General features: G+C 41.0%; 1 protein-coding gene across 5 annotated transcripts in view; it reads left to right on the top strand.

Annotated features, from left to right (window-relative positions):
- The window catches only part of elf1 (E74-like ETS transcription factor 1), a 69,271-nt gene extending 45,131 nt beyond the window's left edge, over window positions 1-24,140 (top strand). For all 5 annotated transcript variants that reach the window (XM_054791424.1, XM_054791427.1, XM_054791429.1 and 2 more), the window contains 7 exons: window positions 9,575-9,749; window positions 12,163-12,264; window positions 14,883-15,044; window positions 15,118-15,201; window positions 19,390-19,582; window positions 20,519-20,845; window positions 20,973-24,140. In XM_054791424.1, coding sequence (XP_054647399.1) covers window positions 9,575-9,749; window positions 12,163-12,264; window positions 14,883-15,044; window positions 15,118-15,201; window positions 19,390-19,582; window positions 20,519-20,845; window positions 20,973-21,687 — 1,758 coding nt within the window. In that variant the 3' untranslated portion in view covers window positions 21,688-24,140. The remainder of the gene's footprint in view (window positions 1-9,574; window positions 9,750-12,162; window positions 12,265-14,882; window positions 15,045-15,117; window positions 15,202-19,389; window positions 19,583-20,518; window positions 20,846-20,972) is intronic.
- Window positions 24,141-25,094: the final 954 nt, after the last annotated feature.

Raw genomic sequence — 25,094 nt, 5'->3', positions numbered from 1 at the left:
ATATGCATCTTTGGCTTGGCTAACCCCCTGACCACCCACCACCTGACCCACCCAACCCACACGCCCTCTCTGTCCTGTGGAGCAGGCTCTAGTTGTGTGCATTGATGTGAGCTGGATCCAGACTGATAGGTTGTCACTGGATCCCCTGACTAGCATTTGTTCTGGCCTAACCTGACCGACCAGTTTACAAAGTGGCTCTCGAGAGGATGGGATCATTCCTTCTCAAAGCTCTCGCATTGTTCCACTGCTCTGGCTTTGTTCCTTGCTACACCCACCCTGTTAAAACAAACTTCATCCCAGCTCTCCCACCACCCCCACAATAACAACTCCTACATATTTTGTCTTAGATGTATTTACACTGGCTGTAATACAATCACTTTTGTTTTTGCTCTCATTTTTCATGAGCTGAACGCAAAGATCTAAAACGTTGTCTATGTACACAAAAGGCCTAGCTGTCTCAAATATTGTTCACAAACTGTCTAAATCTGTGTTAGTGACAATTCATCATTGATAATCTATCTGCTTAACACGTGTGGCATATCAAGCATGATTGTTGCACAGGTGTGCCTTAGGTTGGCCACAATAAAAGGCCACTCCAAAATGTGCAGTTTTGCAAGGACTGGGATGTTTTCAGCTTCCAGGAATACAGATCCTTGCAACATTGGTCTGTGCATTATCATGCTGCAACATGAGGTGATGCTTGTGGATGAATGACACAACAATGGGCCCCAGGCTCTCGTACAGTATCTCTGTATTCAAAATGCAGCTGTGTTTTGGATGGTGTGGCCCATGGTGACAGTGGGTTTATGGTAAGGGCAGACACAGATGTTATGGACAACAAACATAGCTGCATTTTGTTGCTAGCATTTTGAAGATCGGGATGCTCTGGATTGGTATATATGGTATTTGAGGCAAATACTGACATGCCGGACCACCCAAATACAGTTAAACTGCCCATTTTGGAGTGGCCCTTTATTGTGGCCAACTTAAGGCACACCTGCACCTGCGCAATAATCATGTCGTCTCATCAGCATTTTGATATGCCACACCTGTGGTTATGGTTATGGTTTAATTTATTTTGAACATGCATACAGTTTACATCAACTTCCACATGTCCAAAAAGGATTAGGAAGAAGCAGAGTTTATTTAATCCTACCCCTCTCTGTATCACATCAACTGCTAATACAAATGTTCACTAATTCACTGTATTCACTGTAAACTAATTCACTGTTCACTTATTCTTCCATACAATCAAAACAGATGATATAATAATAATTATTAATACTATAATCACTATTGTCATTACTATTTTTTTTAAAACAAAAAACAAAACAAACAAAAAAAGTTCTTCCATTTTCCCCTGTTGATATCCGGATCCACTTCCTGCCGCCTTTCGTGTTGTACTGTGAGTGTCATTGACTGTACATCCATGGTTTCCTAATTCCAGTACACTAAGTCCCCAACCAATGAACACAATTGGTTCCAGACGACCGTCGAATTGTTTTTAAGTCGAAAAAAAATTAATATTACCAATGATATAGGTACTACATGTACGTGTATACATATACAGTATATGTGTATGTATGTAAATATGAGTTTGGATGCAGTAGTAATATTAAACGAGGATAATTAATGAAAAAAACAATAATAAAAATGATATAATAATACGTAATGATAAATGTTATTTACCTATGAAGAGGAGTGGTCGAGCATACGTCGTTGTGGTGGAGGAGGAGGAGATATTGAAAAAAAGGACAAATCGTCGTCGTTAGACTCTTCTAAAAGAGGTAGTGTTCTGTGGGTGGTGTAGAATTAAGCAGGCCTATTAACTCTTCATAAACTTTAATCACACGCTCTGTCCTGGTTGTATCATAAAACTCTTAGCCTTCCTCTCTCCTCTTCCTCGTTTTCCTGTATCTGTTGGTCCCATTAGCAGTGTCACAGTGCCCTCTGCTGGTCAAGCATGTAGCAGTATAAATATGAACTTACAAAGCAAGACACATGAAAAAATAGACCAGTCGGCTTGTGTTTGTATCTCCGAATGTTCGCACGTCGGATGTTCGTTATTAGGGGACTTAGACTTTGTTGAACAGGCCCTTGCAATGATGATCGCAAAAGTCGAATGCTATTGAATGTAAGCCTTCTAACTGCTTGGTTCTTTCTGTGTGGGTTGTATCCTCCATTTTCCTGGTTGTCATGGTAATATGATCTTTGATATGAATCCAGCTCATTGATATCTTTGACAACAAGCACTCTTGCTTCTCCTGATCCTCCTCCTGTAGATTTTGTCGTTGGTGCTCCGAAGGTGTTTTGTACAGTATCTTTCCCTTTTGCCTCAAGATAGATAGATAGATACTTTATTAACCTCAAAGACAAATAATAGATAACGATATAAAGTCTTGTGCTTTCTTGGCAATGTCAGTGTTGTCAGTTTTGTCAGATGCTCATTTACGTAGACGTTTGTGCCTCTCAGCTTCTTTCCCAGTTTCAGCATTGAAATTTTGAATTCCCTGTTGGTGGACTTAATAATGACATATAGTGGGATGCAAGCGTCGATGGTATTGATATCTACATCCCACTTCTTTCATTGTAGGAAGTTGACAACCTGTTGCTTTGTTGAAGGAACATCCATTCCATCTGCCCCCCCTCTGTTTTGGACTACCCCATCTTTTGACCTAGGTGTAATTCGGAGCTCTGTGAGGATCATCATTTGTGCATTCTGATCCATCTCATTAATTATATTTTTCATTTGCTCAGTTATATTTTCCTTTGCTTCTTTCCCTTCCTCAAGAGTTGTGCGCAAGGCAGCATTGTCTCCCAATAGTGCCTTGATATCATCCTTTAGAACGTTGATATCATTGCATAATGCTCTATTTTCTCCCAAGGGGTGCGCAAGGCAGCATTATCTTCCAATAGTGTCTTGATATCATCCTGTAAAAACCTGACATACTTAATGCTCTATTTTATTCCGATGAGACTATCACTCTGGGATTGTACATATTGAATCTGTAATTGTAGACACTTAAAATCTTTGTTTGTGATCGCAAACACCTGAATTGTCGCTTTGTTTGTGCTGCAGTACGCTCTTGTGTGTCATTTATTGCCTTCTTCAAGGCGTGTAATAATATGAAATTTTTGTTCTGGGGAGTATTTTCTGGGCCGAGAGGTGGGAGGAAAACTCATTAATGTTCTTCTCAAAGGCGTGTAAAAATATAAAACTTTGGCTCTCGACAATATTTTCAAATAGTTTTTTCATTCCAGGCGTCGTCCTCCCCCTCATCCGACAGACAGACTGGCCCTATTTCTAATTTTTTTTTTGTTTCCTTATTTCCAGGACCAGTATCACTTTGTTCTGTGTTTGGCATTGTTGCTAGGCAACCGCTTTGAACTTCAACAGTTAGCCAGTTAGCTTGACTTGCTAGCAGCTATCAGCACTTGCAACTACTTGATTTCAAGGACTCTGTACCTCTCGCCTATCCGAGTTAAAGTTGAGGGAGTCAGCAACCAGTTGTGATCTTGTGTTCATGAAGTGTAGCCAGGAAAGCGCCAAAACAGTTCAAATTTCTACTATCTTCAACAGAGCTCTCGCCATGCACGTCTTCTCCAGTCAACAACAAGGAAAAAACAAGTGAGGTGAGGCGGATAGATTATGAATCATGAATGACGACTGCTCACTAACAAAGATTTAGACACGTTTGTGAACAATATTTGAGAGAGATGGGCCTTTTGTGTACATAGAAAAAGTTTAAGATCTTTTGAGTTTGTCTTATGGAAAAATGGGAGCAAAAACAAGTGTTGCGTTTCTATTTTTGTTGAGTGTAAGTAGCTAGCTCTGCTCTTGTTTGCCAATGAGAAACTCCCTAAGGTGCATCATGCAATGACATCACAGTGAGTCTACACTGTCACATGAAAGCCAGTAATTACCTTACTTGTTTAAATATAAATCTCCTCTGAAACGGAAACAACTGCTTTTTATAAGATAGCTGAGTATCTGCCAAACTACAGCCTTCTGCTACTCCCTAATATTTGTGTTTTATTTTTACTTTATTTTATTTTGCATGATATGATTTGTTATTATGTTATTATTTTTACAATTCATTCCTTCATTCATTTTCAATGCTGCTTGTCCTCACTAGGGTGGCGGAGGTATGCTGGAGCATATCCCAGCTGACTTTGGGTGAGAGGCAGGGTAATGAATGAATGAATTTTTGCAATTAAAATATGTAATAAAGTAAGACTAGTTAAATATAGGGATGCTCCGATCAATCGGCCGCTGACCAATCTCTGACAATTTCCATAAAAACCGTGTGATCAGCATATGCTGATAAATGCCATTCAAAGCATTGGCGGCAAACACTACATGTGTGCTGTGTCATGTAGGTTTGTATTGAGCACACAACGGATGCACACTGTCCCGTATTGCCACAAGAATAAAAAGTAGTCTGTAAAACCTCATGGATTCAGTTTAACAGCTTGACACAGGCTGCGCCAACCATTATCAAACATAATGCCGTTGAATTTATCTTGCATCTTTGCCTAGCTGTCACTGGCAGCAGCTAGCTAGCTCTCCAGCTAGAGTTATCTGCCAAGCTTCTCTTCTTTGGACTCTAAATGTGACTTTTTACTACAGTGACATTTTGCTTTTAAAACAACCAAGCAATTGAAGAAGAACTGAAAAATTTACATTTAATCCATGTTATCGGGATCAGACAATCTCACTCATGGATGATGGGATTGGATTCGGCAGAATAAAACCATGATTGGAGCATCCCTAGTTCAATAATAATACACCTATCCATCCATACATTTTCTATGCCACTTATCCAGTTGAAAAATTGCAAGAATGTACATTTTGCACTTTGGATCTTAAGGAGGTTCTATGCAGAGCTTCAAAATGCAAAGGAAAAAATGGAGTGAAAGAAAAAGTATTAAGCAATGTATTGGAAACAAGCATTAAAGTGAAGTAGGCTGTTCATCAGCTGATGAAAAGTTGAAGACCATAGCTAAACCCCCCCCCCCCCCCCCCCCCAAAAAAAAAAAAAAAACAAAAAACAGGAGCCCCTGTAAAAGAGAAATACAATTTGCAAAAAAGGAGTCACTGCCCCATTGCTGTTCAAGGGATAGTTCGGATTTTTTGACATGAAGTTGTAGGACAGCCCCATCAGCAGTGTAGTGCATCAACAGTGACTTTGGCCTCCGCTTCGTCCTGTGAGCCAAGTTCTGGTCGGTTTTCAGTGTTGAGGAAAGTAGATTCGGCTAGTTGGTGGGGTCACTTAAGTAAAGTGTAAAGTGTAAAGTGTGCTTCTCAAAATCATATGCATTCAAAAGACTAATACGTTTGCATCATGAAACCATTTTCCACAAAAAAGTCAGACCTCACAACCGCTCGGCGTTATTTTCCGTTGGCACCACCGTGAGCTGCTACTAGCTGTCAACTGTTGCGCACATTTCCATCACCTGCTTCACAGTGTTTACTGCTGGGATAGTGAAAGTAAACACATCTGACTATGAAACAAGTGATGGCAACATTCCTTGTAGCACAAAGCCAAAGAGTTAACTTTGTCAATAGGAATACACGGATGCCAAACTTTGTCAGAGTGGGCAAAGAGAGAGAGAGAGGAGGGACAGACAAGTGCTGAAGCTGGACCCACAGCTGTCGATGCGAGTAGACTATACATATTCATTTTTTGTTATTTTGACTGTTTAGCAAATGACACTGGACATCTCTTGTCAGTTTTTTTTAAACTCACACACAGCTAACATATATATTATGACAGGAAGCATAATCACAGAAACGTAGTGACGATCCACACTTCCACGTAGCTGACTATAATAACAATGTAGCAGCTTCACTGGTCATATGACATTTGGTGATTTGTTGCACAGAGCGTTGGTAGCTGATTCTTGATAGTCTGTTCCGAGTAGTTAGCTTGTAAACAAGGTGGTAGGCGGCATCTAATTAGCTAGTATAGCTTACCTGGGGTGCTGGAACAGCAGAACTCTTCAAAAGCTGTTTCTTCCTCTTGGGCGTTTAGGAACGTAATCCTTCTTGCTGCAGTGTGCACTACACACATGAAGCTGTTCCCACCTTTAGTCAAAGTTGTCTCATAGCAATGTCCGTGACAGGAAAATGATGGACTATATCGGGCGATTCAGACACATTCTGTCGTTACAGCCCTGGTAATTACTTGTCCGCATCGTTTTTGTAAATATTTTTTTGGGACAATAGCCTAGCTCCAAGTTTAACACTCTTGCGTCGCAGCGGTCGTCATCCGCGCATGTAAACACTGTGGAACACATCAGAGCGCAGTGATACGAACGGAGAGAAAATAACGCAGATTGATTGTGAGGGCTTCACTTTTTCGTGGAAAACTGTTTTGTGATGCAAATGTATTAGTCTTTTGAATGCATATTGTTTTGAGAAGCAAAACGCTTTACTAAAGTGACCCCACCAACTAGCTGGAACTACTTTCCTCAACACTGAAAACCGACCGGAACTTGGCTCATGGGACCAAGTGGGGGGAAATCACTGTTGATGCACTACACTGCTGATGGGGATGTCCTACAACTTCATGTCAAAAAATCCGAACTATCCCTTTAATCACCTCAAAAATTGGTTTGGGCATGCTTGACGCCAGTGTCTCCAGGAGGCTAGTGGAAGATGGCTTCATGGAGGGCATCCACTGTCTAGAACTAAGTAATTGAATAATATTACAACTAAATCAATTAAAAACAGTCAAAAAATTGCCATTTACAGTTTTAATTTACATTATGGTATTTGCGACTGTAAGTAGATTATGTACGTGCGTTTTCTTAAGTGTTTTTTTTACGTTTAATGCATTTGCAAACATTTCAGAAAAGCTTTTTTTCATGTTGTCATTGTGGAGTGTTGTGTGTAGACGTTTGAGGAAAAACATGAATTTATTTCATTTTGGAGTAAATTTGGAGTAAAATTTGGAAAAGGTGAAGTGCTGTGAATGCTTTCCGGATGGACTACATGTAAATGAAAAATAATGAAATCATCAGAAAATCAGTGTTATATTTATTATACTATTGTAACTCTATTAATGAATAAAAAATACGTTTCACATTTATATATATTTTTTAAACTTTTACTGTTTTCATTTTTAATTTGAAAATGATTATTTTAATGATTTTTTTTTGTGGTGCTATAAACTGTCCCCAGAGAGCTGTTTCTAATATGTTACCCTTACCATGTTGCCAAATAAGGGAACTAACATATTAGAAGCAGCTCTCATAATTACAAAACTGAACATTTTTCACTTTAAAAGGGCAGAATTGTGGACTGGGATATCACTACCGTAGAGTGCGCAGGTGTTTCTAACGTAAAATATAAAGCAGAAGGATTTTTTGACAGACAAAAATGGGGAAATGCAAACGAGGAAACATTAGAAACAACAAAGGAAATAGCCGTTAAAAGTCAAGTAGGAGTCGCTGCAACGCCCCTCTCTGTCTCTCATCAACACTTGACATGAGAATACAAGCTTGGAGGAAGACATCAACATCAAAACATCTGCAGAGACAACAAGCTGTGTCAGCATGCTGTGGGACATTTCACTGTTTGGGGAGTGGAGCCCACCAATAGTCAAAATGTCTCCACACACACACTTGACTCTCTCAAGGACGTCGAGCATCAGCGAGCTCAGACAGGCACGCTTGTCTTTCAATCTTGATAGTGTGTCTCGTCTTAATGGGAAACATTCCACTAATCTGTTCATATTGTTTGTAGCCAAAGCAAACATTGTCCGAGATGGCACGGTGTTGTTGTCCGTCCTCCTCAATGTAGGACTCCCTGTCTGTCAACAACCACCAATTAACAATGGCTCCAAATACCAAAGAGCTCTATTAGCTCTCTGGTTAAAATGTAGCCCAAATGTGCAGGGCTCCATTTTACCCCCCGCCCCCAAGCCTGAACACCTGGTATGCCCCAGAGGTCCACGCCAAGAATGGACACTTGTCCAAAGACACAGATAAGCCTTTATTCTGCTCCTCCTGCTGCACCCCCGCCATCCTTTTATCACTTTTAATCAACTGTGGCTGGAGCGTACACGCACACACAAACACAGATGCAACACTGTATTTGTTGTTTTTGGCCCTTTGTGTGACTTCACGATTGTGCAACACTCTTTCCTTTTAAGATGACGCTTTTTTGGGGTATGTTGTAAAGAGAAAAAAAAGAAAAAAGAGTCAAGAAACACCCAGCATTGTTTCATTTAACTGCTTAATAATCATGACTCCCTGAGGCAACTTTTTGTTTTTCCAAACTGAGGAACAACCTGGTTGATTTTTAGTGTGTTCTGCTGCTATCTAGTGGTAACAAGGTGGCACTGCAGCTAAAACTGCCATATAAATGACTAAAAACACGCAAACACTGCAGGGAAAATTATCTACGCAATAAAATGAGGTCCAATGCAAGTTAACGTTTTATTAATTAATATTTATGTTTTATTATTGTTACAGTTGTATACATTAATGATAAGTTCCTTTTGTGGTGCCCCCTAGGGGTTGCTTTGCCAGAAATGGTAGCGTACATAAAAAACCATATCCTCAAAGTTGTACAATCATTCAACAACCAGCCATCGACTTATGGGCAGTTTGTTGCTAAGTCCCTGTGCCCCTGCAGAGACGTTGTGTTTGATCGCATACATGTCCATGGATTTTTCAAATTTTATACACACATTCTTGTCAGCTCGGCGTGTACCAAATGTTGTGGGGCAAAACACCCTAAAGTTACAGTGGGTGATACGTAAAGCTGTGCGAGAAATTTCACGTCAATAATAACGGAGCCACCATGTGTTGTTTTTGTCTGAGAAGTAATAGCACAGACAACACAGTAGGGGTGCATGTTAGGAAATTTCCACCCGTTTCTGTGCGGCGGTTCAGGAGTAGAAGAGTTAATTTACATGAATGCACACCCCTCTCGATCATCTAAGGAAATTAGGTCACCGCAATATTAGAAACACCTTTGGGTATGGTGCAGTGCAATCTACAATCTACAAGCACACTAACAATAAACATATTGTTATATAAATACCAACAAATATCATCGTTATCTCAGTCAAAGTGGAATTTATGATTAATTTGATGCTGTGTGCAGTACTGCATGTATGAAAGTTGTGCATCTGCGAGTATGTATTTAGTGCCATGCATTGATATAACCAGCATCAGTAAGAAAAGAGGTTTAAATAAAGTGAAAGACTCCCTACAGAATTCCCAGAGCACATTTTGTGTGAAATTGACAATAACTGCATCCACGTTGGCTGGTTTTATTAACACTTCTGAGCCAAGTAGGCCGCCTCCTTCCTATCTTTTTTTGGGAAGGGGGGGCTCCCTGCAGACTACTCCAACGCCTGCAGAAATGAGCTTCTGTCCTCCATGCTACGTGTCTTCACTTAGCTCAAATTGCACATGGAGCCCGCTAGGTTTTATAAGGCTGTAAAAATAAGTCAGGTTGTGTTATTCATCTGCAGGACTTTTTTTCCTAATATTTTACAACTATTGAGCCAATCCGCTGCCTCCCACTCATGGTGTGTGCGTGTGTGCGTGTGCTCAGCTGGATGACCCATCAGTGTTCCCCGCTGTCATCGTGGAGCCGGTGCCCACCACCGATCTGCTGCAGGTGTACTCGGGCCTGGAGTCGGATGAGGTGACCAACGGCATCATGATGGACAACACGCTCCAAGTGGTGGAGACGCCCTCCATCTTGGTGGGAGGGGTGCACCTCTCAGGTTGGAATTTTATCGCTCTTTTGCCTAAACTTTGGACTGTTTCATCATCATGTGTACTCCAATTAGCAATTGACGGTCACCGGACACTTAATTATGTACACCTGCACAATCTACAACATGGTTTTCCAAACTGTTTTTACTCCCAAGGACAAAAACGTACCAAGATACATCATATACTGCCATAATTTATACACGTATGTGTTCACCCGTAGCCTTTTTGTTATATATCTGAGAAGACAACCGACATGCATTTATAACAACAAACATGGGTTATAAAAATCCATTATAAAACGATCAAATAGCTTACCTAGCCAGCATTTTCACACCTCAGTGATATTTTGCAACGTTTTTGCAACCTCCGCTTACCATCACGGTTTTGTCTTGGAATATGTGGCTTGGACTCACAGTGAATTAGCTTGTGGCGTATGAAGTAAGTTAAACATTAATATTTCAGCCAAGGAAATTTGAAATTGAATTGAATTCCAGTAACTCTTTGGGTGATACATTTACATTTGTAAAATTGTTTCATATGTATATATCTCTAATTCGATTAATTTAAAAAATTTAAACTCTCTGGTGTTCCTGAGTACCAGAGGTACTTGTACCACAGTTTGGGTACAACCAGCCAGGGGTTCGCCAATTGTCATGGGGGTACGTGAATAAAAATGAAAAACAATTAGCGCCTAACACTCACAATTACGAGTACGCCTGAGCGCCTGAGGATTATGTTGTGTATTGAGAGTGTTTAATCTTGAAGATTTCATTTATTTTGGTGTTCCAATGCGCACACTGTAGAAACCTGTCAATGTATGTGGGTGTCAGGATGAGAGAGTGGGGATTCCCCCGAAAATCAGACTTTTTCGCTGGTTGTATGTATTTTTGTTTGTTAACTCATTCGATCCCAGCCATTTTTCAAAAGACAACCCCTTCAGCACCGACCGTTTTAGACGATTTTGACTAATCTTTCAAGGCACACAGAATATTGTGTTCTGTGGCTATATAAACATGGAACCTACCAAAAGAAAGATTAGACTCCCGTCTATCATCAGAAAAAAAAGTTTGTTTCTACCTTTTTCCGTTCCTTCGTAGTCAGCATTACAACATAGGTAAGTTTCAGGAAAATATCAGTTCCCGACTAGAAAAGGGAGAACATCAGCTTTTTGTGTAAAGATACATTTCAAGCATAACTTTTACTCACAAATATTTTTTGCTTTTGTGACAGCTCGAATAGCTAAACAACTATACCAACATAAACAACACGAAAAGGGGTTGTTTTAAATCAAATAACATTAATTAATTTATGTAACAATAATCATTTATTTACAAATATAATTAATTTATGTAACAATAATCATTTATTTACAAATATAACACCATGAACTATTTATAATTTTCACATTTGCAAATGAACTATGTCTGTTTCCCTACAGTGCGTAACCTTCTGCACGCTACATTCCTCCGTGCTCTCACTTCCTCCTTCCTGCCATGTGTGATTTTTCCATCTACTGTACATGATCTCTGCCGATCTCTTATCAAATGCACTTCTGCCCCCTTGTGGCCGTTGTTATGGCTTAAAATTACTCTGAAGTGAATTGCATTAGTGAAGAGTTGCGTCATCACCTGTTTTTGCCTCATTGTTGCGATCGATTGTTCGGGTTTATAAAAACGTGTAACTGCATTTTTGGTATTGAATGAGTTAAATTTTCCCTTTCATTTCGGTATTATATTAATATGAAGACTTAAATTATAGCGATTGCATGTGGACAAAAGTGAAGCTCAAGTTCAACCCATTCAAACGGAAAGACCGCAACATTTGGCTGAATGATGCATACTTATCTATTTATCAGTGCTCATGTAAAACTTTTATCAAAATTTGACAGTGAAAAATACAGATTTTTGAACCAGACTTAATTACTTACAATGAAATTAACTAACCAATTAATCATGTTCAGTATTTCAACTTAATTGTGCGGGAGGAGGCGGTAAATGGCTTCAAGTCAAATGGCTGAAGGGGTATGGAACTGTGAAAAGTTTGGGAACCACTGGCTTACAGCATCTATGACAATCGGAGCACCAAAAAAAATTGACCGGGCACGCAATTGGAGTCCGAACCTAATGTTGTCTGTCAAAAAATGTGCTTTTACAAAGGTAATAAATCTCATTTTTATAATTGACACAATGTTATTGTACTGCTCCATACAATACAATGTCAGTCAGAAGCATAATTATCTCTACAAAGGCTCAGATTTTGATGCTGTTCTTGAATTGACATTACAAAATAGAAATCATATGACATTGTGCGGGTGTACCTAATGTGGTGACCCTGTGAGTGTATGTGATATCATCCATGCAGCGACACCACATGAAGCATGGGCATGTAATAGAGTAATGTGTTGTGTCGTCTTGTGTTTAGAGACCGTTTCAGGCGCAGAAGACAGCATGGAGACAAACGAGGCTGCGGCAGCTCTCCTCAACATGGAGTCACCAAACAACATACTGGATGAGAAGCGCATGCGTAAGACGACTTTTTATCGACCTATACTGTATACACTAGGTCCCGCTTTTTGTGGGTTACGTTCTGGGATTGCTAGTGAATGCAGAAAAAAACAAACAAAGAATAAAAAACATTAGTCATTGATTCGTTCCCCGCCTTCCTCCAAACCTTCCTGCTAGCGTCACATTGACATTCTCCTCAACTCCAGAACCCTTCCCTTCTTTCTTCAATATGCCTCACACAGTTAAATACACTTAAATACATTTTAAATTACAAAATGTACGGTACTCACCATTAATCAATGATCATTTACGATGGTCGATGAACAGATGGAATTGGAGTCAATGTGTAGAAGTTATACACTAGGTACAGTATATAAGTTTTATATAGTTTTATAAGTTATTTCACTTTTGGGTCTCACAGTAACTATGGTGCGTTCAAGGACCGCCTAACAAAGTGTGAAATCTAAGCGCTTAACAAAAAAACATTAGCAACGAAGCATAAAGACATAAACATGTAAAAATTTTGACTTTTTTTGACAGTGGTACATGTATGCCGTACATTTTAGCTACTATACCTTTACTATGACATAATTATAAATGAACTCATTCAATCCCAGCCATTTTTCAAAAGACAACCCCTTTAGTACCGGCCATTTTAGACGATTTTGACTGATTTTTCGAGGTACACAGAATATTGTGTTCTATAAACATGGAACCTACCAAAAGAAAGATTAGACTCCCATCTTTCCTCAGCAAAAAAAGCTTGTTTCTACCTTTTTCCGTTCTTTAGTAATCAGCAGTACAACATAGATAGATACGTTTCGGGAAAATATCAGTTCCCGACTAGAAAAGGGAGAAAAACAGCTTTTTGTGGAAAGATACATTTCAAGCATAACTTTTTAACACAAACTTTTTGCTTTTGTGACAGCACAAATATCGAAACAACTATACCACAACATACACAACACAAAAAAAGGGTTGTTTACATCAAAATAACAATTAATTTACAAATATAACACCATGAACTATTTACAATTTTCACATTTGCGTTCAAATTTCCCTACAGTGTGTAACCTTCTGCGCGCTATACTCCTTGCTCTTCCACTTCCTCCTTGCTGTCGAGTGTGTTTTTACATGCAAAAGACCTATGCCGAGCTCTTATGAAATGCACTTCTGCCACCTTGTCGCCGTTTTTATGACTTAAAGCTGCCGTAAAAGTGACATCCATTATTAGTCTGCAGTTGGGTCATCACCTCTTTTTGCCTCTTGCGCAAAAAAACCCATAAAAGACTTATGATGACATCTTTGGTGATCGGGCATTCGGGTTTATAAAAACGTATAATGTCTTTGGTATTAAATGAGTTAATACAGACTCCTGGTGAGTGAGTTACTCAAATAGGAATTGATCGGGGTCTTAACCTTTAACATGTAATTAACTGCACAGGCAATGTTTTTAGTAACATTTTGACATTCTTAACTGTCGTGCAAGTGTTTTGCAGTGAACATTGACTTTTAATTATTATTACTGATTTATTGTTGCATTAGCCTTATTGTACTGAGCAGCAAGGACAGGGACACATGGAGCTTATGTGGGATGTCCTGTTGGTCATCACCATCAGTTTTCCTGCCATCACTGGTATTAAAAAAAAGTCAAAGTAAAAGCAAAAAGTGCCTTCCTCTTCTAATGCTGTCTAAGATGAAATCTTGTAAGATTAGCAGAGGTCTCACGTGATGATGGCGGTATGAATTCTGATTTTAGTGATATGTTTTACTTTATAGGTTTCACTGTGTTTGAAAATGTAATAAAAATCCTACTTTGAGACAAACTATTTTCTTGGGTTATGTCTCGGATGCCTCAATGGCACATTCTGTAATTTTCTTTAGTGTGCTGGAGTCACACATAAAGACAGCTTATTTTTGCAGTAAACATTCCATTTTGCCACTGGGTGGCAGTGGCTCAGGAGGTAGAGCACGTTGGCGGTTCGATCCTCGCTCCCTCCACCCAGTCACTGTCGCTGAGTCCCTGGGCAAGACACTTCACCCACCTTGCCTCCAATGCTGCCCACACTAGTTTATGAATGTGAATTAATGTGTGGTTTTGGTCTGAGAGGACGTAGGCGCGAATTGGCAGCCACATTTCAGAGTCAGAGAGAGTCAGACTACCCCAAGGCAGCTGTTGATACAGATGTAGTTTACCACCACCACTGTGACTGAGAAGAGAATGAATAATGGGTTCACTGCATTGTGAAGCGGTTTGGGTGCCTTGAAAATCAAAACCATTGTTTTTTTTTTTATTACGGTCTGCTTAATGTTGCCACCATTGTCACAATAAGTTCCATTTCCTATTCTCTGGTTATCATTACACTTCGCCTTTTTTTCCTTGTCCTGGCATCACAAAAAAGTCTAAGAAAAAACAAAACATGGCTTTTTCTTTAGATGCTTGCTCAGATCAAATTTGCAAGATTGGCAGAGGTCGAACATGATGACGGCGATATGAATTATGGGTTTTGTTCAACTTCAGTGGCATATTTTGCTTTGATTCCACTCTGTAGGAAAATGTAAAAAAAAGTTACCAAATTCTGAAATGTGTCCACATAAATTATTTTAATTTTATGGCGCTTTTCGACACTGCTTTAGTTCACACCTACGGCGCTCTGTTGGAGTCGGACCTGAACTACCCCCCGCTGAGGCCCGACCACATGGAGAACAGCGCCCTTGACATGTCGCTGGACGAGGACACCTCATCCATGGACGACATTCCACAAAAATGTGCCTTGAAGCCACAGAAGAAAACCAAAGGTGAGCATGCTGTAGAATACGTGTGTATGTGTGTGTTTGTGTGGTGATCTTCTAACGCATGACCTCCCCTCAGTGCGGAAGCCCCGGGTGGTGCGCTCATGCTCCCCCATCTCCACCCCTAACCTGCCACTCAGGAAGAAGAGCAAAGAGGGCAAAGGTAAGCCTCCATAACAAGTTACTCGCCAGTCAAAATCAAGGTCTCTCCTGCTCTTGTGTGATGTTCTGTGTCACCATGTGAAGGTGGGTGGGGGGGTGAGGGGTATTCTGAATTATGGTCTTCTCAGGGCCTGCAGGGACAAGATTGTACGCTTACGGGCACATTGATGCTCCACTGACACAGGGTGACACTGCCAGTGCTGGCGGGGTGGTTTTAGTCTCACACACATACATCAGCCTGTCATGGTGACTGGGATTTAAGACACTACTGGGGAGAACTTTGCTGTTTTTAACCACCTCTGGTTAAAACCTGCCACAAATGGTCACACAATGCAAGGTCGAACACAGCCATTCCAGGATGCTACTGGTTTGTTGAGATTCACATAGAAAATGATAGAAATAGTCAATAGTCATCTCCCCGTGCATGCGTGGGTTTTCTCCGGGTACTCCGGTTTCCTCCCACATTCCAAAAACATGCATGTTAGGTTAATTGGAGACTCTAAATTGTCCATAGGTATGAATGTGAGTGTGAATGGTTGTTTGTCTATATGTGCCCTGCGATTGGCTGGCGACCAGTCCAGGGTGTACCCCCCCTGTCGCCCAAAGTCAGCTGGGATTGGCCCCAGCATGCCCCTGCGACACCTAATGAGGAGAAGCTGCATAGAAAATAGATGGATGGATAGTCAAAAGTCAATAGAATAGTCAATAGTCAAACTGTCTCCTTTATTAAATGTACATGCTATGCAGAAGAGCTGAAGCAAAACTGAAATGCGTTGAAAAAGTGTGATCGTTGAAATGTAGAATGAATGTAGGAGTAGTTTGGAAGCTGAAGAGCTGAAGCTGGACTGAAATGCTGTGGAAATATGCTGAAATGTAGAGTGAATGTAAGAATAGTTTGGAAGCTGAGCTGAAGTTCTACTGAAATACTGTTAATATATCTAAATGTTGAAATGCAGAATGTATATGAGGTCTTTATAAGAAAAAAAAGCTGAATGTTAAATGTAGTATAATTTTATTGAAAATGAAGACAGAGTTTGAATTCACAACATTCACGGTTGTGAGACGACTACTCTACCAATTGAGCTACTGTACAGTATGTTAACCTGTAGAGCCTAGGTTCCCAAAGTGGGGGTATGTGAATAAAAATGAAAAAAAAACACGCCTCACCCTCACAATTACGAGCGCACCTGAACTCCTCATAGCACAGAGCGTGCAGTCGTAGCAGAAAGCAGGAAGGAGACAACCGCATTCATTGCAGTAGGTCTTCATTGCTCTGTGTGACTTACTGTATATAAATACTGTAAGTAAGCCAGTTTGATGATTATGTTGTGTATTAAGAGGGTTTAATCTTGAAGGTTTAATGTATATTGGTGTTCCAATCTCTGCACTGTGAAAACCTGTCAATGTACTGTATGTGCGTGTTAGCATGAGAGAGTGGGGATTTAGAGTGGGAGCTTTATCGCTGCTTGTATGTATTTTTGTACTTCAGATACTGCTTTATCAGGTTTGTTCAACTTTCCATTTCAATTTGGTATCAAATTAATATGCAGACTTAAATCATAGCGATTGCAAGAGGACAAAAGTGAAGCTCAGGTTCAACCCATTCAAACGGAAGGATCCCAACATCCGGCTGAAAATAAAATATATTTAGGATACTTAGATACTTTATTCATCGCCAAGAGAAATACACATCTTATCTATTTATCAGTGCTCATGTAAAACTTGTATCAAAATTTGACCATGCAAAATACAAATTTTCCAACCAGAATTACTTACTATAAAATTAACCAATTAATCATGCTTAACATTTCAATTGAATGGCAATTTAAAATGGTTTATGCTTTTTTAAGTGTGCAGGTAGGGGGTACTTGGCTTCAAGTCATATGTCTGAAGGGGTACGCGACTGTGAAAAGTTTGTGGAACGATTATAGCGCTATAAACCAAGGGGGTGTGACCCCCGGCTCAATCAATCAGAATTTACTCTTAACATCAGTTCGACCGTCGTCTAGTTAGTCTACAGGTGGTGGTGATTAGAGGACAGTGACTTCTGTCTGACGTAATAGCATTTTATAAAACAAGATGGATGACTACACAGGAATTGAACCAGCAACTTCTAGGTTGGGAATCAAGCACTCTCACGTGATTTATGTCACGTCTGTAGAACCAGCAGAATGATTCATTCATTTTCAGTGAGAACATTTTCACAGAAACTAGGAAATTACACTAAATATTGGAATATTTTGACTGTGCAGATAGCTACCTTGTCCTGAATGAGCTGAACATTTGGACATTGGATTGGTTTGAGTTGGTTGAAAGATGAAGGAGGAGTTAGCAGACAAAAAAATGAGGCGGAATAAAAAAAAAAAACTGTTCATTTTGACTTTGCCGAACACTTAACCACCAAATGGTGGAGGTTTCACCTTAAGCAGTAAAAAAGAAGAGGAAAAACTAGTCGGCTCGCCGTTGGCTCCCAACGACACAAGCTGGCTCTTGTCATTCATTTCAAAGAGCCGGCTCTGAGAGCTGATTCGTTGGCGATTGCCACATCATTACATACATATAAAGGGTGACAGACAGCTTCGGACAGAGGTGTCAAACTCGTGCCATAGAGGGCCGAGACACTGCAGGTTTTCTTTCCAGTCGGCCGCTAAAACAGGTGATTTTAATGATCAACACCTCCTTCAATGTGAGGGAAGGAGCTCATCAATTAAATCACCTGCTGGAGAAACTGGTTGAAGAGAAAACCTGCAGTGTCTCGGCCCTCCAGGGCACGAGTCTGACACCCCTGTCTTAGGAGGTGCACCTGAGGGAATCTTGAAAGAAAATGCCCACACTGTATGGCGCAGACCAAAACTGTTGGCAAAAAAAAAAAAAAATCCCCAATAATTTGAGCATTCTGTCTTGGCCGTGGTCCGAATCGGTTGAGAAATGTGAGAAATATTGGACTTTGAAAAATTTCCCATTCATTTTCAATTGGAAAAAAATCATGTGCAATTGTGGAAAATCTGGGATGTTTTTGAACATCTGAATAGATAGCTAACTATTCCCAAATGAACGAAACAATTTGTGAATGGTTTGAATCGGTTGAAAAATGAAGGAGTAGTTGGAGGACAAAAAAACGGCAGAATAAGAATATTAAATGGAAAAAAATGACAATTTTATTCACCCAATAAAAAGAAGAGGATGAAGGAGAAGAAAGAAATAGATGAAAAATGGTGCTCAATTTTATTACCACCGCCAAGCACAGTGCAAGCTCAGCGTGCAGGTTGCTTTTGCCGGTGTTTTTAACTGTTCGTCTCTTTGTTTGTGTTCAAAATAACTTGAAAAGTTCTGAATGGATTTGGATGAAATTTTCAGGAATTGTTGAAAAGGTGATATGGACGAACTGATTCAATTTTGGGGGTGATCCGGATCACCGTCGGGATCCAGGAATTAAATAAAGGATTCTTTAACATTGCGAGATAAGGACTTTTTTCGGGATTTGTGCATATACAGTAACTCCACAAAAAATGGTCAGAGGACTTGGAAAAACAATACAGGACGAGTTTCCAATGGATTCTACAAAATATCTGATCCAAAAAATGTAGGATTATTATTTTGGTGTGAATCACAATATGGGGGGAACGATGGCGCTTGCCGGAGGTCCGTGCTCTCCGAGCGCTTCTGTAGTATTAATGATGAACGATGAAGGTGTGATGCAAATAACTAATGATCACTCATGTTGCACATATCATTTTTTAACTCCTGACTGTCAAACGAGTGTAAAAAGTTCATCACAAAAAACCCTCCTTCATAACAAATTGTGACATTCAGTGCAAGTCCACTTACTTCACATAAGTTATCTTTTCGCTTGTTGTTGTTCTTAACACCTCTTGTTGAGGCTGCGCCTTCTTTTGCTGTCTTTTAAAAAAGCCAAAGAAAAGGCAAATTATGTGCAGAGTTAATCCTGAGATGTTTGCGTCATATGCTGACATCCTGCAACACAGAGTTTTAAACTGGGCAACTTATATTTTAGTTTAATTCTGAACTGTACAACCTCAAGAGCGTTAAACTGTAATACCAAAAGTGTTGTAATCCATCGAAACCAGTGAACCACTACAATATTGGCTGAATAATACTGTACATATCTGTAAGGTGTGCTTCAGTATAAAAGAAAGAAGCCCAATGTCATTTTCATCCTCATTTGCAGGCAACACCATATACCTGTGGGAATTCCTCCTGGCTTTACTGCAGGACAAGAACACCTGTCCTAAATACATCAAGTGGACACAGCGGGAGAAAGGCATCTTCAAGCTGGTCGACTCCAAAGCCGTCTCCAAGCTTTGGGGAAAACATAAGAACAAGCCTGATATGAACTACGAGACCATGGGAAGAGCGCTCAGGTAAGACACATTTTTTTGCCAGTTAAAGATCCTGTAACTGAAAAAAATCGCTGGTATGACACCTGCTGTTTTTAAGCACCTACTGCAAAAAACAAACGCTAGTTAAAGATCCTTTAAACCAGTGGCCCCCAACCTTTTTTGATCCACGGACCGGCTTGTGTTCCCATAAATCTACCGCGGACCGTGCAGGGAGGGGGGGTTTCTTACATTATAGCTATCTAATTTATCTTATTTATTATGTATTGTGTAAAAACTAAGACATGAATAACATCAAATTAAAAGCACAAAATGAACGCCGACCCACCATCCACCAGTTCAAGTTCCAGCCAAGTTTTTCCAGAGAGATTATTACATCGCTGTTTGACGTGTGTGGTAAAAGGCAGTGTGCTAGCATGAATTAACTTGAGACAAATGTGCACATTAGCACTCAATAAGTCATCAAAACGTACCTTTATGCATTCCCACATAGTATCAGCATTTGACACCAAATATGAGGTGAAAGAAAAATGGTAAAAATACAGTAGTAGTCTATCTGTGCAGCATGAGAGAAAGTTAGCACACGCACAATGGACATGCGTCAAGTGAGACGGATGTAACAGAGAGAATCCGGCCACTTTTCAAAATAAAACATTAAAAAAATGAAATAATGGAAATTATTTTTTCTTTCTGTGCGACACACGGCCCGGTACCCGGGGTTGGGGACCACTGCTTTATATGGCAGGAAAGCTGTGCTGTTTTGAGGACCTATTGCAAAAAAAAATGCGAGTCAAAGATCATCTATATGACAGGCGCACTCTGTTTTTTTTAGGAATCACCAGTAGTTGCAGAAACGTTAGTCGCTCCTACGTTTTGAACTGAACTTGGTCTGAGTTGCATTTTGGCTCGCAGGCCACCACTTGCAGATGTGTGAACCACACTGTCTACTATGTACTGTAGGTACTACTACCAGAGAGGCATCCTGGCTAAAGTGGAGGGTCAGCGTCTGGTCTACCAGTTCAAGGAGATGCCGGCTGACCTGGTGGTGATCGAGGACGACGACACCGATGGTCACGAGTACGGTAATCAAAGGTCCACCAGCGGGAGGGCTGTCTCTCGCGGGGGCTCCAAAGGGCATGGAAGAGCCCACGGTCACCACCAGGTGTCAGTGAAGCAGATGAAGAAGGAGACCAGTGATGACCAGGATGTGGAGGCTGGACAGACGGCTGAGCAGCTCCTTCAGATCCTCCAGGCCAACCAGGGGGCGGACGTGGCTCAGTCTATGAGGTAAATGTCTTACTGTCTTCATGGGAGTCCAGACTCTCAAACCCTGATTAGAGGTTACAGTATTTATTTTAAAATGATCCACCATTTTTGCTGTTCTCCAATTAACAATTCACATTTGTCTTTCTAGGGCCATCAGTGCTTCTGCTTCACTTCCGGTGGTTTTGACTTCCCCCACATCCCTTCAAACCATGCCCCTCACCACCGTCCTCCCCAACGGCGACTCCACCCATTCCTCCCCACCTCGAGTCCTCCTCCACTCCATGCCCCCCAACGACGTTCTGACTCTGCAGGCGGCCAACACCCTTCAGGAGGGCCTTCCCCATCAGCTGCTGGTTGCCAGCCTCGGCCCGTCCACCGTCTCCTCATCTGCCGCCACTTGCACGTCCACCGCGTCGGGCCTGCCCCGCCTGGTCACCATCAACACCACCTGTGGGCAGACCATGGTGGCGCAGCAGCCCGGCACCGTCATCGCCACCGTGCTTAAATCTGGCGACTTTTGCGGGCTGCAGGTAAAGGAGGAGCTGCTGGACTCCAGCTACTTCCAGTCCATGGTGAACGGCGATCTGTGCCTGGCTAACACTTTGGCAAAGGAGGAGATGGATGAAGCGGAGCTGCAGTACCGGACTGTCATCATCGATAGCAGCCACAATCAAGAGGGCCAGGAGGCTGGGAGTGAAGCTACATTCAATGGACACTCTTCCCAGAGCAGCAGCCCTTGTGAGGGCCTCACCCCGGTGGAGGAGCTGGAGGTACGCGGGGAGATGTCCCTGCAAGCCCTGAAAGGCCTGCAGGAGCTGCCTGCAAACTTTATCCAGATAAAGACAGAGCCTGCTGAGGTCTGACACACTTTTTCTTCACAAGCTGAACCAAAAAAACATGTGGACCACCTTTGGACTTGATGGTGGCCGTTTTTGTTTTTGATCCAAGATCAGTTGTCACGTTGCTCCTCAAGGTTGCACCGGTCAGCCTCGGGATTGAATCGTTTACTCGCATATTTTTATGATCATGTGCCTAAAGAAATATATCAAGGGAGTGTTGAAATTTTTTTTTTTTTTTTTTTTTTTTACAATGTTGCATTTCAGATAAAGACAAAAAAATGGCTCCCTTAAGGAGAACAGCCATGGATGAAGCAGGGATGCCTATCTACCAAATGTGCCAGTTAGTCTTTTTTTTTTTTTAATGAAAATCTCAGAGGACTTAAACGGTGAATGGTAAAAAAAAAAAAAAAAAAAAATCACCACAAACCAAAAAAGAGGGGACTGAAATGGTGCAAGGAAATGTGACTTGTGTGTGAGTGAATGCTGCATCATCACGTGGACCACAACAGAACCGAGAGCACCCTGACGAATGGCTTTTTTGGCTTTATTTTCTAATACGCAAATGAGAAGCTATGCATGTCCTCTCTAGCATAGGGCATTGTCTCTAGTTGACCCAGGACAGTCCAATATCCAAAACTCTTCGAGTGGAAGTGCAGGCTGCACAAATAGAAAGAATTATAGATATAAAAAATATATCTCCTCTGCTGCAAAACGCTGTTTATATGAAACAGAATATGCACAGATCTCTCTGTACATACAAATGATATAGCATTGAGATTCAATTTTAAGGTCAAGGCAAATTTATTTATTTTGTGAATTTCTAAATTCTGTATAAAAAGGCACATTTGTACTATTTACATGAGGGAAAATACAAAGCATAAAGTGTCTATTATGACCAGAAACTTTCTTTTTTCTGTAAGCCTTCCATACATACAAATGCGGCTTTTCTTCCATTTTTATTTGCAAAAGTGCTCGTTGCATAATTTTCTCGTTGACATGTAATTGTCCTGCTGAGTTTATTTCTTTTCAGGAAGCGTTCTGTTGCTTTTTTTTCAAACACAGCAAAGTCAAATGACATTGAATTGGTTCACTGACTCGAGCCAGCGGACTCAGATGAATTGTTCAATGACTTGAGTTTGCCGATTCACTGCAAAAACACCACTGACTCAGACGAATCTGCTAAATGGAATCACTGACTCAAGTTAGCGGACTCACTTAAAACACCGCAGACTCATATGATTCTGCTAAATTGATTCACTGACTAGCGACTCAGACAATTCTGCTAGATTGAATGACTGACTCAAGTTAGTGGACTCACTGAAAACACCGCAAACTCGGATAACTCATTCGAATTGTTTACTGACTCGAACAAAGTGCAGGCGATTCACTGGAAACACCACTGACTCAGATAAATCTGCTGAAGGAAATCACTGACTCGAGTCAGCAGACTCACTGGAAACATCGTGGACTCAGATGAGCCATTTGAATTGGTTCACTTATTTGATTCAGCAGACGTGCCTTAAACACTGCAAACTGAGATGATTCAACTGAGTTGGTTCACTTGCTCGAGTTAGCGGACTCAAATGACTCATTTGAATTGTTCACTGTCCAGAAAAAGCTGATTCCCTGGCAACACCATTCACTTGGGTGATAACCGCTAAATTGAATCACTGACTCGAGTCATTGGACTAACTGGAAACACCGCAGGCTGACATTTGAACTGTTTGCTGATTTGAGTTAACGGACTCACCAAAAAGACTGCAGACTCACATGATTTGGCTGAATTGATTTGCTGACTCGAGTTGGCGGACTCAGATGACTCATTTGACTTTGTTTCTCCACATGTAGCCTTACATACACACACATTTATATAAAAATGCAGATTTTTTTAATGTTTAGGTGCAACGTGCTCGTTTCATTATTTTCTCCTGTTTTCTTTCTTTCCGGCAAGCATACTGTTGCTTTGTAGCTTCACCATCAAGCAGTCCTTCAACAATCAGCATCAGAAGCATCAGTATGGGTGTCAAATCGTGTTGTTTTTGGAACAAAAATGCTGTTATATTCAATGTAAAGTGCCCTCTTCGCTCCTGCTCTTGGGTCAGCCGTGTAGGAGTCTGTGTCTTGTTTATCTGCTGAGGTCAAACAGTTGATTGGAACCCCTTGGCAGCCACATCGATCCATTGTGGTTCTAGTGTGGCTAAAGTGACCGAATTTGCCCCTCAGGTGGATGCTGTGAGGACATGCAGACACGCTGATCCGCAGAGCAGGAGTTCCAAGACAACTTGACAAGTCTTGAATGTACACTTCATGCTCATATACAAGCTTATGCAAAGACTACGACAATCAATAATAATTACACTGGAGACTTTTTCTTACCTGTTTGTCTTTGCTGCTTTTTTTTTATTATTTTTTTGCTCTGTATATATGTACATCCCTGTGTGTAGACCGCCCTCGCCTTAAAGCACTGCCGTTTGTCACTGGTGATTGTCACTGGCCTCCTTCATGCTGAAAATATATATAGAATAGATTTGGAACGCTTCCTGGGCATCTTTTCGTGCGTCGCGGTGCAAAGTGGTTACGGTGAGAACATGTGGCAATAGCATCACGCACACACCAAAAACACGCTAAAATACGAGATGTGGAAATGTGGAATTCCGTGAAAACGTGGTCAAAATCCCAGGAAACTGCAAAAAACAAGGCGGATTGAATGCACCGGGTCAGCATGACACACGCTAACAAACAATGGAGGACAACAAGACAAGTTATCCAAGAGGAGACTGAGGGCGGCAAGAAAATGGAGCGCTGCAGCAAAACAGACACTGCGGAGTATTATACTACGGGGTCTACATGCACCCGCAAACCATGTGACATCACTCTCCTCCTTTTGGTTGGACAGGAAGTGAGGACAACTGGAACGGTGATAGTGAACACGATATTGGCTAACCAGAGCGGGGACCTTACTTATAAAGCTTGCGTACACCGTTTTCCACACACCTATAAAAACACAACTTGACGTGAGAATGAGCGCACCGCTACGCCACCTTTGTAGTTGGCGTACACACTTTTTGGAGACATGGCAAAAAGGTGACGCACATTTTAAGTGGTGAGGTGAAATCATGTGTTAGAAATAAGCATGCATCATTGCAGGAAAACATCACACCGTTATTATTATTATTAAAATATTTGTGTAAATATTTTGACACTGACGGATATCATAAAAATGTAGAAACATGCTCACAAAAAATGGAAACGCGTGCCTGATGCTACTTGCTGCCACTCGTTCATCTCTTGTTCGTAATGCCACCGCCGTGTCCTCCAAATATTACGTTTTTAAGGGCCTCCAGCTCTCCAACTAAGATTTCCACCTCTGTTTCGGTGAAGTCCCGCTTCTTTGTCTTCGGCTTCTCAGCAGCCATGATCCAGAAGAACCG

The sequence above is a fragment of the Dunckerocampus dactyliophorus genome, chromosome 11, assembly GCF_027744805.1.
Source record: "Dunckerocampus dactyliophorus isolate RoL2022-P2 chromosome 11, RoL_Ddac_1.1, whole genome shotgun sequence".
Classification (NCBI taxonomy): domain Eukaryota; kingdom Metazoa; phylum Chordata; class Actinopteri; order Syngnathiformes; family Syngnathidae; genus Dunckerocampus; species Dunckerocampus dactyliophorus.
This window is presented reverse-complemented; position numbering and strand designations above follow the sequence as displayed.